The sequence below is a fragment of the Ascidia mentula genome, chromosome 8 (genome assembly GCF_947561715.1).
Source record: "Ascidia mentula chromosome 8, kaAscMent1.1, whole genome shotgun sequence".
Taxonomy (NCBI): Eukaryota; Metazoa; Chordata; class Ascidiacea; order Phlebobranchia; family Ascidiidae; genus Ascidia; species Ascidia mentula.
This window is the reverse complement of record NC_138573.1, coordinates 13,887,030-13,900,665: the sequence shown is the minus strand read 5'-3', so window position 1 is coordinate 13,900,665 and position 13,636 is coordinate 13,887,030. Positions and strand designations below refer to the sequence as shown.

Below are 13,636 nucleotides of genomic sequence, written 5' to 3'. Positions count from 1 at the left end.
TTGGACTGTCAATCTTATTTATCTAATATTATTCTCTTGTTATAAATCTTTTCTTTCGGATTGGCTTTCATCATGCAAAAATAGCGTATAAAATTTTCCCAAGCTTTCATTTTACCAAAATAATAAAACTAAGCATTCCTTTAAAGAGACAGCATAGTTTAGTTTAGGCCTGGTTCCTAGGTTTTCAATCAGAACAGATCCGCAAGAGGTCAGCTGAATGCCCCGCGTTATGACGCCGATTTGCATATTTTATCTATCAGACTCTAAATTCTTCTGTGCCAGGCAACAGGCATCCGTATCCCTGTTAAGATATCAACACATCTAACAAACATGTTTTTTGTACAGGATAAAAACAAACAATAATATGATGGATGAACCTACTGCTATCGATATAGATGACGAAAGTGTCCTTTCAGCAATATTCAAAGAAAAGTTTTCTGAAGAGCAAAGGAGCAATCCAGACTTCTCACAATATCTCTCTAAACTGTGTTCACAAGGAATACAACAGCTGAACCAAGAACCACAACGCCTACAAGATGAAAAGGCCAATGTTTTAGAGCAGACACTTGATTTAGCCTTTCATAACTATAAGACCTTCATCAGAACAGCTGAATGTTCGAGGGATATATTTCAAGACTTTGGTATTGTTGAAGAGAAACTCCAGAGCATGATTGAAAAAATTCCAACACTGGCTGAGCATGGCAAAAACTTTGCAAAAGAAGCTTCAGATATTGGAATGATTCGACATGTTAATTCACTTACATTGACCCGCCACACAGAACTTCTGGAAATACTTGAAATACCACAACTGATGGACACCTGTGTTCGAAATCAATACTATGAAGATGCTCTTGAACTATTGTTTTATGTTAAAAGGCTAAATAAGAAGAGCTTTATTTCTGATATTCCAGTTGTTGCAGGCATTGTAAAAGATATACAGCAGTCTGCACAACTGATGCTCGACCAGTTATTGGGTCAACTAAGAACAACTATTCAACTTCCAGCTTGCTTGAGAGTGGTTGGCTTTCTCCGCAGGTTAGAGTGCTTCACAGAGACAGAACTGCGGTTAAAATTTTTGCAAGCGAGAAACTCCTGGTTGGAAGGCATATTGTTGTCTGTTTCAATTGGCGAAACAGAAAACGATTGCTATGACTGCATCACTCGTACCATTGAAGTCTGCAGAGTGCATTTATTTGACATAGTTACTCAGTACAGAGCTATATTTTCAGATGATACAGCTGTGGTATTTGACCGCAATGGCCACACTGATAATAGCCCGTCAGAAGCTTCAGTTTTTCATTGTTGGCTTATTTATCGCATTGATTGCTTTCTGTCTGTACTGAGAAGCTGTTTGGAAGTTGGAGTTGGCAACAGATTGGACTCTATACTTGGACAATGTATGTACTTTGGCCAATCTTTCAGCCGTGTTGGTGCAGACTTTCGCTGCTTGCTTGTTCCAATTTTCCAACATTATACCTTGAAAACATGTGCGAAAATGGTGGAACAGGCCACACAGGAATTTGAGAGTGACATGCTCTCATATTCATTAATCGCTACATCCATATCTTCGGGTCAAAACGCTATGGCAGACTCTATGTCGTTAAGCACCTCTGGAATGCCAGCTACACCCCAGCCACCCATAAGTCTGCTGGATTTTTTGCCACTTGCAGTATACTTGAATGGAATTCTAGCTGCTTTCAACCATATGCGAACCTGCTGTACTTTATCAATGGCTGTAGACCTTCCTGCAATTATGGTGAAGTCTGAAGAAAGAGTGGGTAATGCCATTGTGGCCTACCAGCAAGCGGAGGAGCCTGCATTTAGTGAAACAGAAAGAAAAGCATTTGCAAGATTTTGCACTGCTTTCGTGGATGATACAATACCACACATTAATGCTTGTATGAGGACACTTTTATCCCATCGTGCAATATCTGATATGTATGGATCACTTGCTTCTTCTGTTCGAAACTTGAAAGACCAGTCAGGTCCAGTGAAAGTTAATGACATACAGGAGAAACTTAAATCATATTTGCCTACAAAACAGCTGGACTTTAATATTGGTGATAAATCTTTATCAGAGGACAATCTACAAAAGGATACTATTACAAGCGGAAGTGACAAACCCATGGATCGATTAGAATCACTTGTGAAAAGTGATGAACTGGATCCCTAAATATAGAGAAGATGCTATTGGACATTGTAATGCATTGTTATGTTTTTTTAGATTTCCAGTGCTCGTTAGGACTGTGTTTAAATTATATTTAATATTCAGAAGTTATATAGAGAAAATATTGATGGACAATTAGTGTTTGTACCAAATGTCTATTGACATGGCAATTGTTGCTGTATCATTATGGTGCTTTGGGTTGTTGTTGAGTATTGGATAAACTGAGGCTACTGCTTGTGCTGTAAGATGGTCTGCGATATTTTCTGTCTAAAACTACATGCTAGTGTACATTACTGTTTGTAGTAATGTCAATTTTCATCAACCTATCCTTCATTAAACAAGATGCAACCAAACAAATGTGCTTTGTTTACTTAATAAAGGATGACTAAATAAGGTAAATTTAATTTCCTGACTTCCACTTGGCACATACACAAGGAGAACTGGACAAGCACACACACATTACACAAGTGATATATTGCAACACAATTTTCTGGGTTGTGTGGGGCCTTTTAACCATGTTGCAATTCTTAAAAGTTGGGTCTGTCGTTAACGTAGTCCTGGTCGGCGGACACGCAGATGGATGGGTTAATTGGGGAAGGTTTGTAGCCGTGTCTGCAATTACACCTGAAGGAGCCCTGCGTGTTAACGCAACGCCCACCAATGCACAATTGAAACCTGGCATTGTGTTGAAGACATTCGTTAATATCTGCGCAAATAAAATACATTCAGCCCATGAAATCGGAAGAACTGACTTTAGTATTTCAAGTTTTACCGTCACATCTCATCGTATGGGTGTTAAGTCGGTAACCTCTGTTGCATTCACAAGTGTAGCCGGTGTTTAGCCGAATGCAAATTCCGTTGGCACAGCCGCCTTCGATTCCACACGTGGGTTCTGCACCTGCGTAGCCAAGAACCTTAACTTTTTATGCAGAAAACATGCCTGTGACAAAAAGTCACCACCAGCGCCAACGTATCCCGGAAATAAACGGATGTTAAGCATGAAATTGACAAACATAATGCAACATGTATACCAGTAATTGGTTAATCAACAAACTTGCAATGCTACGCAAACACATTGCATCCTTAGTCACGTGACATCATTGTAAGCGAAAGAAGCAAAATGCAATGTTGCAACGTTTAACACAAAAACTTATTTTTATACTCTCAAGTATACGAAAAGAGCTTTATAGATCTTAATTTAGTTTTCCAATGCTTTTACCTGCTTGGGTGTCAACCTGTGCATGTTGCTGATCCCTTGAAGACTGGCGACACAAAAAGTTGAAGTCGTTTGAGTCACGGGTCGGGCATTTGGAACATGAATGACCCCACGAATCGCCCCCAGAACAACAACAATCCTTTATGCAACAAAAGGGAAAAATGCAATAAATGATTATATCGGAATAACATCGTGCCTTTGCCCACATGATAAGTTGCATTTCTGTCGAATTCTCCGTCGCAAATCGAGCTTGGCATCACCGTAAAGCACGGCTGAAGATTTCTTCTCGGCATGTTTTGTCTGCGCGCAGTTGTGGTCGCCAATGCTGTGCGTCGAGTTGGTGTTGGTGTTGTTGAAGAAAATATTGGAGTGCCTGCAGTAAAGGTATTGTTTGATATGGATGAAAAAACAGTTATCACACAATCTTGATCAATTTATGCCATTTTGGGGAGGAAAGAGTCTAGTGTAATTGATGCATAAATTTTGTATTAGGTGACTGGTATTTTGTCAATATCGTGTTAAATACAATAATTTAAGTTTCTAGCTAACTTTCGATACTACATATCGTGGACGCAAAGTGGTTTTTATATTGCTGCGATTCAATTATTGTATATTACTGTATATCGTTCAATCAATAGTTACAATTTTAATGCGAGACACCACAAGCCCTTCATGCATTTCCAGGTGCTTGTTGATTACCGCAGTTTTACCTGGTTGTACGCAAGTGATGCCCATTGCCACTAGTCTGGGGTAAGTCCCGGCAGCGCATCTGCAGTGAAATGATCCTATGGTGTTGAGGCAAGTTCCATCCACGCACTTGTACGGTAGCGTACACTCGTCAAAATCTGCATTTAAATGTGACGTTCAGCTGAGATAAGCCAGATTAACAAAAATTTTCCGATAGCTTTATTGTGCGAACGATTCCCTTTTTTGGTATTTCTGTGTTCATTATTTCAGGAATTAGTTGATCTCCACGTATATACGTCTTCTCAGATGGCGATGAAAATGTGACTTGGCAAAAAAATATAAATCGTCACCGATTTAAAGCTCGAATTTAATGCTTGAATCATTTGCAAAAAAAAGATGTCTCACTATATTTTTCCTCATCAGAAATTATGGATGGAAAAATGTTGAATCTCTAAACACGAGTGTAAGTTATGACTCGTGATAAAGGTTTGGAACGGTGCGAAAAAATCAAATTGATCACCCTGACAAGCGTGTATGCGCTGGTTGTAGTAAAAACCGCGATAACACAGACATTCGAACGATCCGTAAGAGTTGTGGCATCTTCCGTTGGGGCATGCTGCGGAATGACCGAAGAGTGAACATTCGTCGATGTCTTTTACACGGAACGAGTCAAGCGCTGGTATCAGACCGTGGCCGTGTGGGCACATAAACTCAAATGAAGCTAAAATGTAAAAAGGCAATTTTTCTTTCCAATGTCAAATCATGTATATTGTGTACAAATAATTTGTTTGTTGGAGATGCCATTGTAATTATTTTTCATATCCGTTGATAGCACATACCCAACCCCTAAGGCTTTCGAAAGCACCAAGATTTGAACAGCGTCAGGTTTGTTTGAAGTTTTGTACAAATAAAAACTTAAGTCTAACCTGTTCTCACAAAGGGGCAACTCCCGCATTCGCCCCAAGCCCGACCGAAAGTGCAGCAACATTCTCTTTCGGTGACGTTCATACTCAACTCAACACGACACGTGGTGTGATCAGCGAAGCATGACCGACGAGCTAGGGAACACAACCAACAAGTTATTCCAGTAATATAACAAATATATTTTATTTTTTGGGGAAGTAGGGGGGCGATTGTCCCATTAATTTAGGTTCAATTTTTGGCATCAAGGCCAAAACATTACCTTCCCTTGGGGTGCTTCCCCCATTGTCGCTTCTCGGGTCTTCGTCATTGTCGCTTGCTGTTGCCGTGGCAACGCAACGTTGTGTGAGGTAATCGTAGTACACGCCCTTGGTGGGACATTCGCATTTGTAACTTCCAGGTATATTGCGACAAACGCTTCCACCGGCACAAGTCACCGTCTCACATTCGTCCAAATCTGATAAGCAGAGAAAGTGTACGCAGAATATTCGAGTCGTGTTGGAAGATAGGGAGGATTTTTTTGGAAGGCACTGGGTCGTTTAACGAGGCCCTTTTTTACCGGGAAAATGTTGATGTTTGTCATACGTTATCAGTTACCACTAGGTGATGTAACAAAAAGTTAGGGTGTGTAGAATGTAGACATTAAATCCTAAATTCGTCGCTGGTTGGAATCATGATGTTTGTGAAAGGTACAAGCAACACAACTAAAAGCAGTGTATATCTAACTTTTTGATATTTTTTAATTTTGTTTTTAAATATTGAAATTTTATGTTACTTCAAAATTAAAAACACGAGCATTGAACACTAACAAAAGCTAAAACACAGGATTATGAGTATCCATAAACCATGCATTATTACCATTGCATTCGGTTCCGTCAGCAGTTGCTGCATATCCTAACGTGCACACGCACACAAAAGATCCCACAGTGTTCGTGCAACTTCCTCCAACACAACGTGTCGAGTTGTCCAGGCATTCGTCCATGTCTACAAACATCCAACCAACTTAAGTTTTCACTAGACTGGGGTTCGAACTCTTCGTAATGCGCCAACCCATTTGGGTTAACCAAATGTAATTTTGGGGTTTCGGATTTTGTACCCCTTTCGAATTGTTTAAAAAGGAGAAAATAAATTTATTTTTTAAATGGGTCGCACAGAAATTTTAATTTAAAATGGGGTCGAATAACATTAAAAAACAATAACATCGAACGCCAAGGCCTGCTGTGCAAGACTACATGCTATAATAGTCTTTCTACGTGGATATAACGATTTAGCAGGGTTATTAACTTATGCTGTTAATTATGCTGTCACCAGGTTGGCCTCAATAAACGTCACAAAGTATTTAGATGGTCGAAAGTATTTGCTATGCTGTGTGTAACGCATGTGTGTGTACAAGTATAACTAACCCAGACAATCAGTGGCATCGGCGTTGGCTGCAAATCCGACGTTGCAGTGTAGATCTTTAAGGCATCTGTACGAACCGATGGTATTTACACACGGGGATGATCTGTCGCATGCATACCGATTCACCTCACATTCGTCTACATCTACACAAGAAAACCTCACATTTATGCACTGAACTCCTAGAAACGATAGCTGGACACAGGGCCTACGAGAGGACGTGCAGCCGACAAGGCGAACCAGGGCACAAACGATGAATAGGATTATACTACTATTGCTTCCAGGCATGTCACAATTTAAAATAGACTGGTCTTCTGGCACGAAACGTCGGAAGAATATAGTACATTAATTTTATTCTATAAGTTCAGTCTAAGATGAATACGATTGTTTGCATAGAAACTGGGGAATTTCAACAGCATGTAGGCTTTGTGCCCCCTACAAACTAACGTGATCTCAAAAAAGGTCCTGCACGCCTCCGCACATATTTTCACTCTCAAGTGCCCTATATGTACATAACGTACCTGCTTCGCACATCGGTCCCGTATAACCAGCTTCACACAGACATCGAAATTTCCCGCGAAAGTTTTGGCATCTTCCGTGTACGCAAGAGTTGTTCGTACATAAGAGTAAATCTGCGAATATTTAACAAAGACCGCGTGTAAAACGATTAGCAAACAATTACCACACATTTTTTAGGCTGTAGCCTATATACGAGAACAGCCGGTAGGCGAAAACTGTACAACTGCAGTGTCTTCTTGCTATGACAGAATATTTTATGATAGATATACAATTGCACGATTATGAATAAAGAAAGTATCAAGAAAATTCTTTAAATCATATTTATTTTGTACCCTTCATACCTATCTCACAGTTGGGGCCGGAATAAGGGTGATGACAAGTGCAAATGTACGAGTCTTCAGTGGTTTCGCAAACACCGTCGTTCTCACACGGCCGGGAGACGCACCAATCCACTGCAATGAGGGAAAATATAAAAAAAATAACTGTATACTGGCCAAGTTAATAAAAAATGCCATTCAGTTTTCATGTGGGGTCTCAGCATCAGGGTAGTGTACCGGTAAAGGTCTCTGGGACACTTTTGTAACCGGTACAAAAAGAAAAAATACTGGTAACAATTTAGGGTTTATACAGGTTGCACGTTTAATCGTTCCTTGTCATGTGATAGCATGTAACATTTCTGCGTTAAATCCAGCCAGCAATGGAATTGTTACACTGTACAGTCTTTGCATAAAACAGCGTAATGTAGAGTTGTAATTTACATTGGCTGCTAAATTCATACTGTGATTATCCGACACACCTTAAAGGCCGGCCCGTATGCGTATTACCGGTCATTAGTACATAAAATGCTTGGAACCCATAGCGTATATAATACATAAACGGTAAAGAAATACGTCCTTCAAATACCCAACTGTTCAAACGAATTTTATTCTTTTATTTTATATATAATTCTTAAATGGTTTTTACCAGCTTCACACAATTCGCCGATGAAACCTCTGTCGCATTCACACGAGAATTCCCCATCCGCCATTAAAACACAAAATCCATCATTGACGCACGGAGTTGGATTGCAGGCGTCCATGTCTTCGTCATAATCGTATACTTCGATTGTATTGTCAGCGATGTATTCGTTTGTTCCTTCGTCTTCAGGACTATAACAAAAGTGTTGCCTTCGTAAAGTGCGTTGTGCAAATATTTGAAAGTATTGATACACGGAAATAATTCTTTTTGAGATCGAAAAAGGCCACCAGCTTACAAATCCCAACTAATTTAGTATAGAACAACAAAAAATACCTTTGTTCGATCGGCGGTGGCTGTGACGAAATAGAAGCCGCACTAAATATTTTACCCGCACGTGACGTCATGACACTGGGACTACGTTGGATGACAGGAGGAGCTTCGGAAACGGGAAACTGTAGAAGCCCTCCGCCAAATCCCCCCACCCTTGCATACTGTGGTTTTGGCACAAAAGCGTACAAAGCATCCCAAGAGTCTTCTTCTTCCTTCGTAATCAGAGGGTTAATCTTTTCGATAAACGAATCCTCAAAACCGATATCTGATCCATAATATTCCCCAGCGAATCTCGGAAAGGCGTCAGACGTTTTTGGGGGCCTTGTATTATCATTATTTTTTGCGGTTTTTGCACCAGATTCAGGAGTGTTTCTACTCACTGGCTTTCTTGATGTTGTTGTTGTTGTTGTTGTTCGTCGAACAGGCTTGGTAGTTTGTAAATATATGTTGTCAGTGCTGTGTTGATCACGCGTTGATGCCGGTGCAGTGGTTTCCACTGTGACAGAAGCCTGTTGGTCATTGATTGTTATGTGCACGTTTTTACCGGTTGTGATTTTTATCGTTGAGCTTCTTGTCAAAGGTTTCTCAAGCATGGATTTGATTGCATTGGTGCTTTGTGAATGATAAACAGGACCATTATTTGTTCTGACTATTGAATAAACAGGTGTATTTAAAACCGCCCGAGTAGTGCTTTTGTCAAGTTTCGGGGCTAACGTATCCACACTCTTTTCCACAGAAGGGTCTTGGATCAAAACTGCTTCGTTAATATCTTTTCTTGTTGGCGTGAACCCGGAAATTGAGTTTGAAGTTAATGCAGTTGGTTTTACAACGTCTGGTGATATAACACGGGTGGTCGGGAAAGCGCTGGTTGGATTGGGTGTTGTAACAAAGTATTTATGTTTTAACCATCCTTCGTTCAACGTGATGGCTTTTCTTGTTAAAAGATTCATTTTTGTGGTTCTTGTAGCAAGTGTGCTACTGTGAGCTGCTTTCATCTTTGCTCTTGTAGAAGAGGTGACACTTTTCACAGAACTTTTTTCAAAATCATGTCCTGGTGGATTAGAAGTCACCGCGACTGTGACGTCGCTGATCCTGGAAGTGCTGGGTTTTCTGTTATATTTCTTTATTGGGACTTGTTTTGTAGATGCTGTATTCGATATGGTTGGTATAAGAGACTTCTTTGTGAGCAAAAACAGCCCTTTTTCCGATACACCAAAACTGGCATGGGGACTTTTTCTGAACGCAGTTGTTTGTAGATGGCCTTCGGACGTAGCCGCTGGAACAGTGGTGGGTCTTTTTGGAGCGTTTGTTTGAAACGTATTTTGGATATTCTTAAGCACGTGAATAGCTGTCTCTTCTGGTTGAAGGGTCTCAGTTGTGGCTTCTACTGTGTTCGATGGTGAATTTCTTTCTGATATCCACAAACTGTTCTTTGTTGTACGTAGGATATTGCCGTCCGTGATTCTACTAAACGATGTTGTACTGAACGGGTAAGTGTCACCTATACCTGTAGTAGCACTGTGTAAATTTGCTGCTTGTGTTGTTAACGCTATGCTGGCGTTGGATTTTGTGTGAGTTTTCGCTGTCTGAGCTTGGCTGACGTAGGAAGTTCTGTTCTCAGGAGCTTGCGTCGTTGCTCGTGTTGGTACTTTGAAGTAGCCAGAGCCGAACGGACAAAGATTCTTGTGTTCCCCTATAAAATACAATGGGCAATTTGTGCTGTTTTGCATGAAACGGAATTGGCACCTTTTAATAACACAAGAACAACAACTTTGGTATGAGCAAGGTCGATTTAACCATTCGAGCAAAACAGATGCCTGTTTATGGCACTAAGAGGAGGGGGTACTACATATTCACTAATCTTGCGCTGTTAGGGGTATAACTTCTCAGATGTATGCGAATTAAAATTTCTTTTTTCCTTACTGTTAGCTTTGTTTATCTTTAAGGGACATACTTGCTTTAAAGCCATAATCAGTCTAAAATTACAGTGTGCAGAAAAATATATTTCGACCAAAGGGCATCGCCAGTTCCTATTACGAATACAAGTGTGGTTTATTGGTTGTGGTTTGAAGTACACGTGTATGGGGCACCAAAGTCTCCAATGGCGCCACCTGACGCTTGCTATAAATGGTACGAATCGATTTAAGCACAAATATCTTTCTTTGAATCAAATTTTTGTTGTTGTAGTGTTCCCAGCGTAAAAAAATGTTTAGAAAAAACATTAAGTGTTTCTTTAAAATATCACAGAGCATTTCAGGCGCGTGGCTAGCAGATCACTTACTTGATCCTATGATAGGACACGGTTGACAATTTCTTCCCCAAGCCACACCAATCGAACAGCAGCAAGCCGCTCTGCTTCCTTTGATGGTTGATTGTTCCTCACAAACACCATTGCTGTTCACAGACAAGTGACAAGAATCAAAAGTCGGTTCCGCAGCTGCGAGAAATATGTTTAAATATTGCCATAATAATTGAATATAGGGTTGCAGTATTGTGATGGTATAGCCTACATTTTAGGGGTGTATATTAGAATAACACCACACAAATCACTGAGTAAATTGTTTAGCAGCGCAGGTGAAATAAAAACGAAAAAGTATGTTTATTTATGTTTATCAACTGTCAGAAACATATTTGGCATGTTTCCACATTTGTATATTGGGAAACACTCATGAATGGGTGCAAAATAAGTGAGTTAATAACTTTGAAAAGGAAAGCCAAAGCTAGGATGCTGTTAATCATATTCTAAGTAACGTTTCGAACTCATACTGGGTTTATCATCAGTACTACAATGGTAGTTTTTCTTTCCTTTTCAAACTCATGAATGCTTTATACATTTTGTTGTACTTACGGACGCATTGGGTGTTGGTGGACTGATGCCTGTAGCCAGAATTACATTGGCACCAATAGGAACCAAGCGAGTTGTGGCATATTCCGTGTCTACAAATGCTTTCAGATAATCGAGCACATTCGTTGATATCTAAGCGAAAATATAAGATTGATCATGAGGTTTTCAGCAGTTTTATGGCGATCCAATGAAAGAAAATTCAGCATCACCTTCACAGTTTCCATTGACTGTCGCAAATCCACGGGCGCATTCAACGACAGGCCTCGTCCGTGGCTTTCCTGAAATGTTGCAGACATCTTGCATAAAACGTAAGGTCAGCCACAGCCATGAATCAAACTTTCAATGAACTAAAGCAATGCCAACCTTACCGGGCGACAATTATGATTCCACAACAGCTGACTCTACTTTTATTGTTATCACTATGACGTAACAATTTCGACAACTTCCTTCGCGTCATAAAGTTGACAAGAATTACTAGGAATAGTTATAGGTTGCACGTCCTGATTTTTGGTCGAAAAATGGTCGTATTTCAAAGGAAGACTCGGAAACCGACTGGCGTTGTTACTACCTACAACTATTCCTACAGTGAGTTTTAAAAAGGTAATTCTTATTTAAAAAACTATAGCTTTGAATACCAGTGATTTGAGAACATGATGTACACAGTGTCCCCCAAGCGTCGCCAAATCGCCTGCAGCACAGTGTGGCAGTCATCAATCCAGAAAGCTTCATTCCGCACTGGATGCCGTTGAACTCCTTGTAGCATTTCCCCAAAGTTGTCGTGGATGCAAAATAGGTTTTCGCCAAGGGAACTGTATCTGAAGTTGGCACTGCAAACAACTTTTTGTTGAAATCTTGATTTAGTTCTAGTTGTCAACTAACGTTGGTATATGGTTTGTCTGGAACGATGAGTCGGGCTAACAGGTGCTTTTACTGACAGACGCGGGGTATGGGTGTTACAATACGTTCCACTGTATTCGTGGTCGCATATGCAACGAGTTGATGTGCAAGTGCCATGGTCACATAACACCCGACACGTGCCTAAAAAGGAAAAACCAACGCATTATAGCAGAAGTTTCTAACTTTAATAAACCGGCGACGCACTCATCTCTAACAAACTGTTACGACGAAGCAGCCGAAATATGTTGACCAGTTTTAGGAATTACGAATTCGTAAAACGATAATTCTTTTTTTGTCACTGCAACAGCTGAAAGGTTGTGCAGGTCGTTACGGAAACAAAATGCTTCCAAAGCCTAAAGTAAGCCTGCGATGCCTCAACAACATTAAAATGACGCACCATTCGGGAACCTCTACATTATGGTATTAATTAAGTTACTAAATTTACAAAATAACGCCGCATGGACAGACGACACAGACTATGAAAATGTCGTTTAAAGCATAAAAGAAAATACTTACGCAAGGAGAAGGTGGTGGATACCCTCGGTCTGACTGGGACAGTTGGTGAGTGGGTTCGCGATGTTCGAAACTGGCATTTTGACCCAGTGTAAGACAAAGTGCATACGCACTCGCCAGCAATGCACACTCCACCATTATAACAAGTTACACCCCTGCACAGCACCCGGTTGGACAGCCTTGGGCTGGTCAACACCCCTAATTTTTTTTGAAAAATACAGGAAAAAGCACACGGCTAGTTTGAAAAGCAGACAAGCAAATACTTACGTTGTATTTTTTTTTACACAACAGGTCTACGACTTTTTTCAGTAAAACAGAAGTTTTTGCTTACTTGTTGGTGGAACAGAAATGCGATGGCTATAACGAATACTATGTTGACGTTTAGTTCGCACTATTAGCGGTAATGGTAACCCCGTCCGTCGGGTTTTGTATGAACATAGACTTCCGATATATCCCACTTGGCATTTGCATGTCATCGGCTTGATACACAGACCTCTGTTTCGGCACTTAGGCTCACAAATAGCTGCAAAAATAGTGTTTTATTATCAGGTGGTTGATATGGGGTGTCGCTATACCATGACTGATATTTCTACAATTTCTAGTTAGGCTATAATTTTTTTATGCTAATATCAACACCACCCATATAGTTATACTTACGGAATGTACAGTAACCACTTGTAGATGTCTGCCAACCATCACAACACGTTTCACCACATACGTTTGGTCTACAAAGATGCAAAACTGTTTTACAAACTACATTTTTTGTGTGCTAAGAAATATTTCTTACCCTGCTATCTGAACAAACTTTGGTGTTCTTGGGTCCACATTTCTGCTACCATATATTACATTCCCTAAATGTAACCTTGACTTTGCACCTATGTTTATATGGGCTACGCGACGGAAAGGTGATTTGCCGTATAAATATCGCCGATCACAGTTAACACTTGTGCTTAATAGAATCACCCACAGGAACACAGGCACTGTATTAAGTTTCCCACTCATTTTGATTCAGCTTTCTAGAGAATCCATCATGCTTTTCTCAATGCGTCAATCCTAAGTCTTTGCTACGAATAAATCTGAAAAACATTTTGCCTGATTTTGTACATGAATAAGCATCTCGTAAATTTACAACACACCGCTGGCCTAAAGCACCTTTACAGCCATTCAATGCAGTGCGCAAGGCACG

The 13,636-nt window shown here is 40.3% G+C and overlaps 2 protein-coding genes across 2 annotated transcripts; one reads left to right on the top strand and one right to left on the bottom strand.

Annotated features, from left to right (window-relative positions):
- Positions 1-352: 352 nt before the first annotated feature.
- Positions 353-2,528, top strand: LOC145912507 (conserved oligomeric Golgi complex subunit 8-like). The gene has a single exon (XM_082999989.1). The coding sequence runs from the start codon at positions 365-367 to the stop codon at positions 2,171-2,173; it is 1,809 nt and encodes a 602-aa protein (XP_082856115.1). The 5' UTR covers positions 353-364; the 3' UTR covers positions 2,174-2,528.
- Positions 2,529-2,552: 24 nt separating this feature from the next.
- On the bottom strand, positions 2,553-13,520 carry LOC145912506 (uncharacterized). The gene is made up of 23 exons (XM_082999988.1): positions 13,238-13,520; positions 13,108-13,175; positions 12,782-12,973; positions 12,454-12,648; positions 11,920-12,078; positions 11,676-11,867; positions 11,250-11,318; positions 11,044-11,172; positions 10,477-10,632; positions 8,199-9,888; positions 7,872-8,056; positions 7,250-7,360; positions 6,911-7,021; positions 6,395-6,535; positions 5,850-5,975; positions 5,254-5,448; positions 4,997-5,128; positions 4,591-4,791; positions 4,094-4,228; positions 3,590-3,756; positions 3,387-3,522; positions 2,940-3,065; positions 2,553-2,873 (listed from the first exon to the last, which is right to left on the bottom strand). The coding sequence occupies exons 1-23, from the start codon at positions 13,450-13,452 to the stop codon at positions 2,695-2,697; spliced, it is 5,010 nt and encodes a 1,669-aa protein (XP_082856114.1). The 5' UTR covers positions 13,453-13,520; the 3' UTR covers positions 2,553-2,694.
- Between the last annotated feature and the right edge of the window lie 116 nt (positions 13,521-13,636).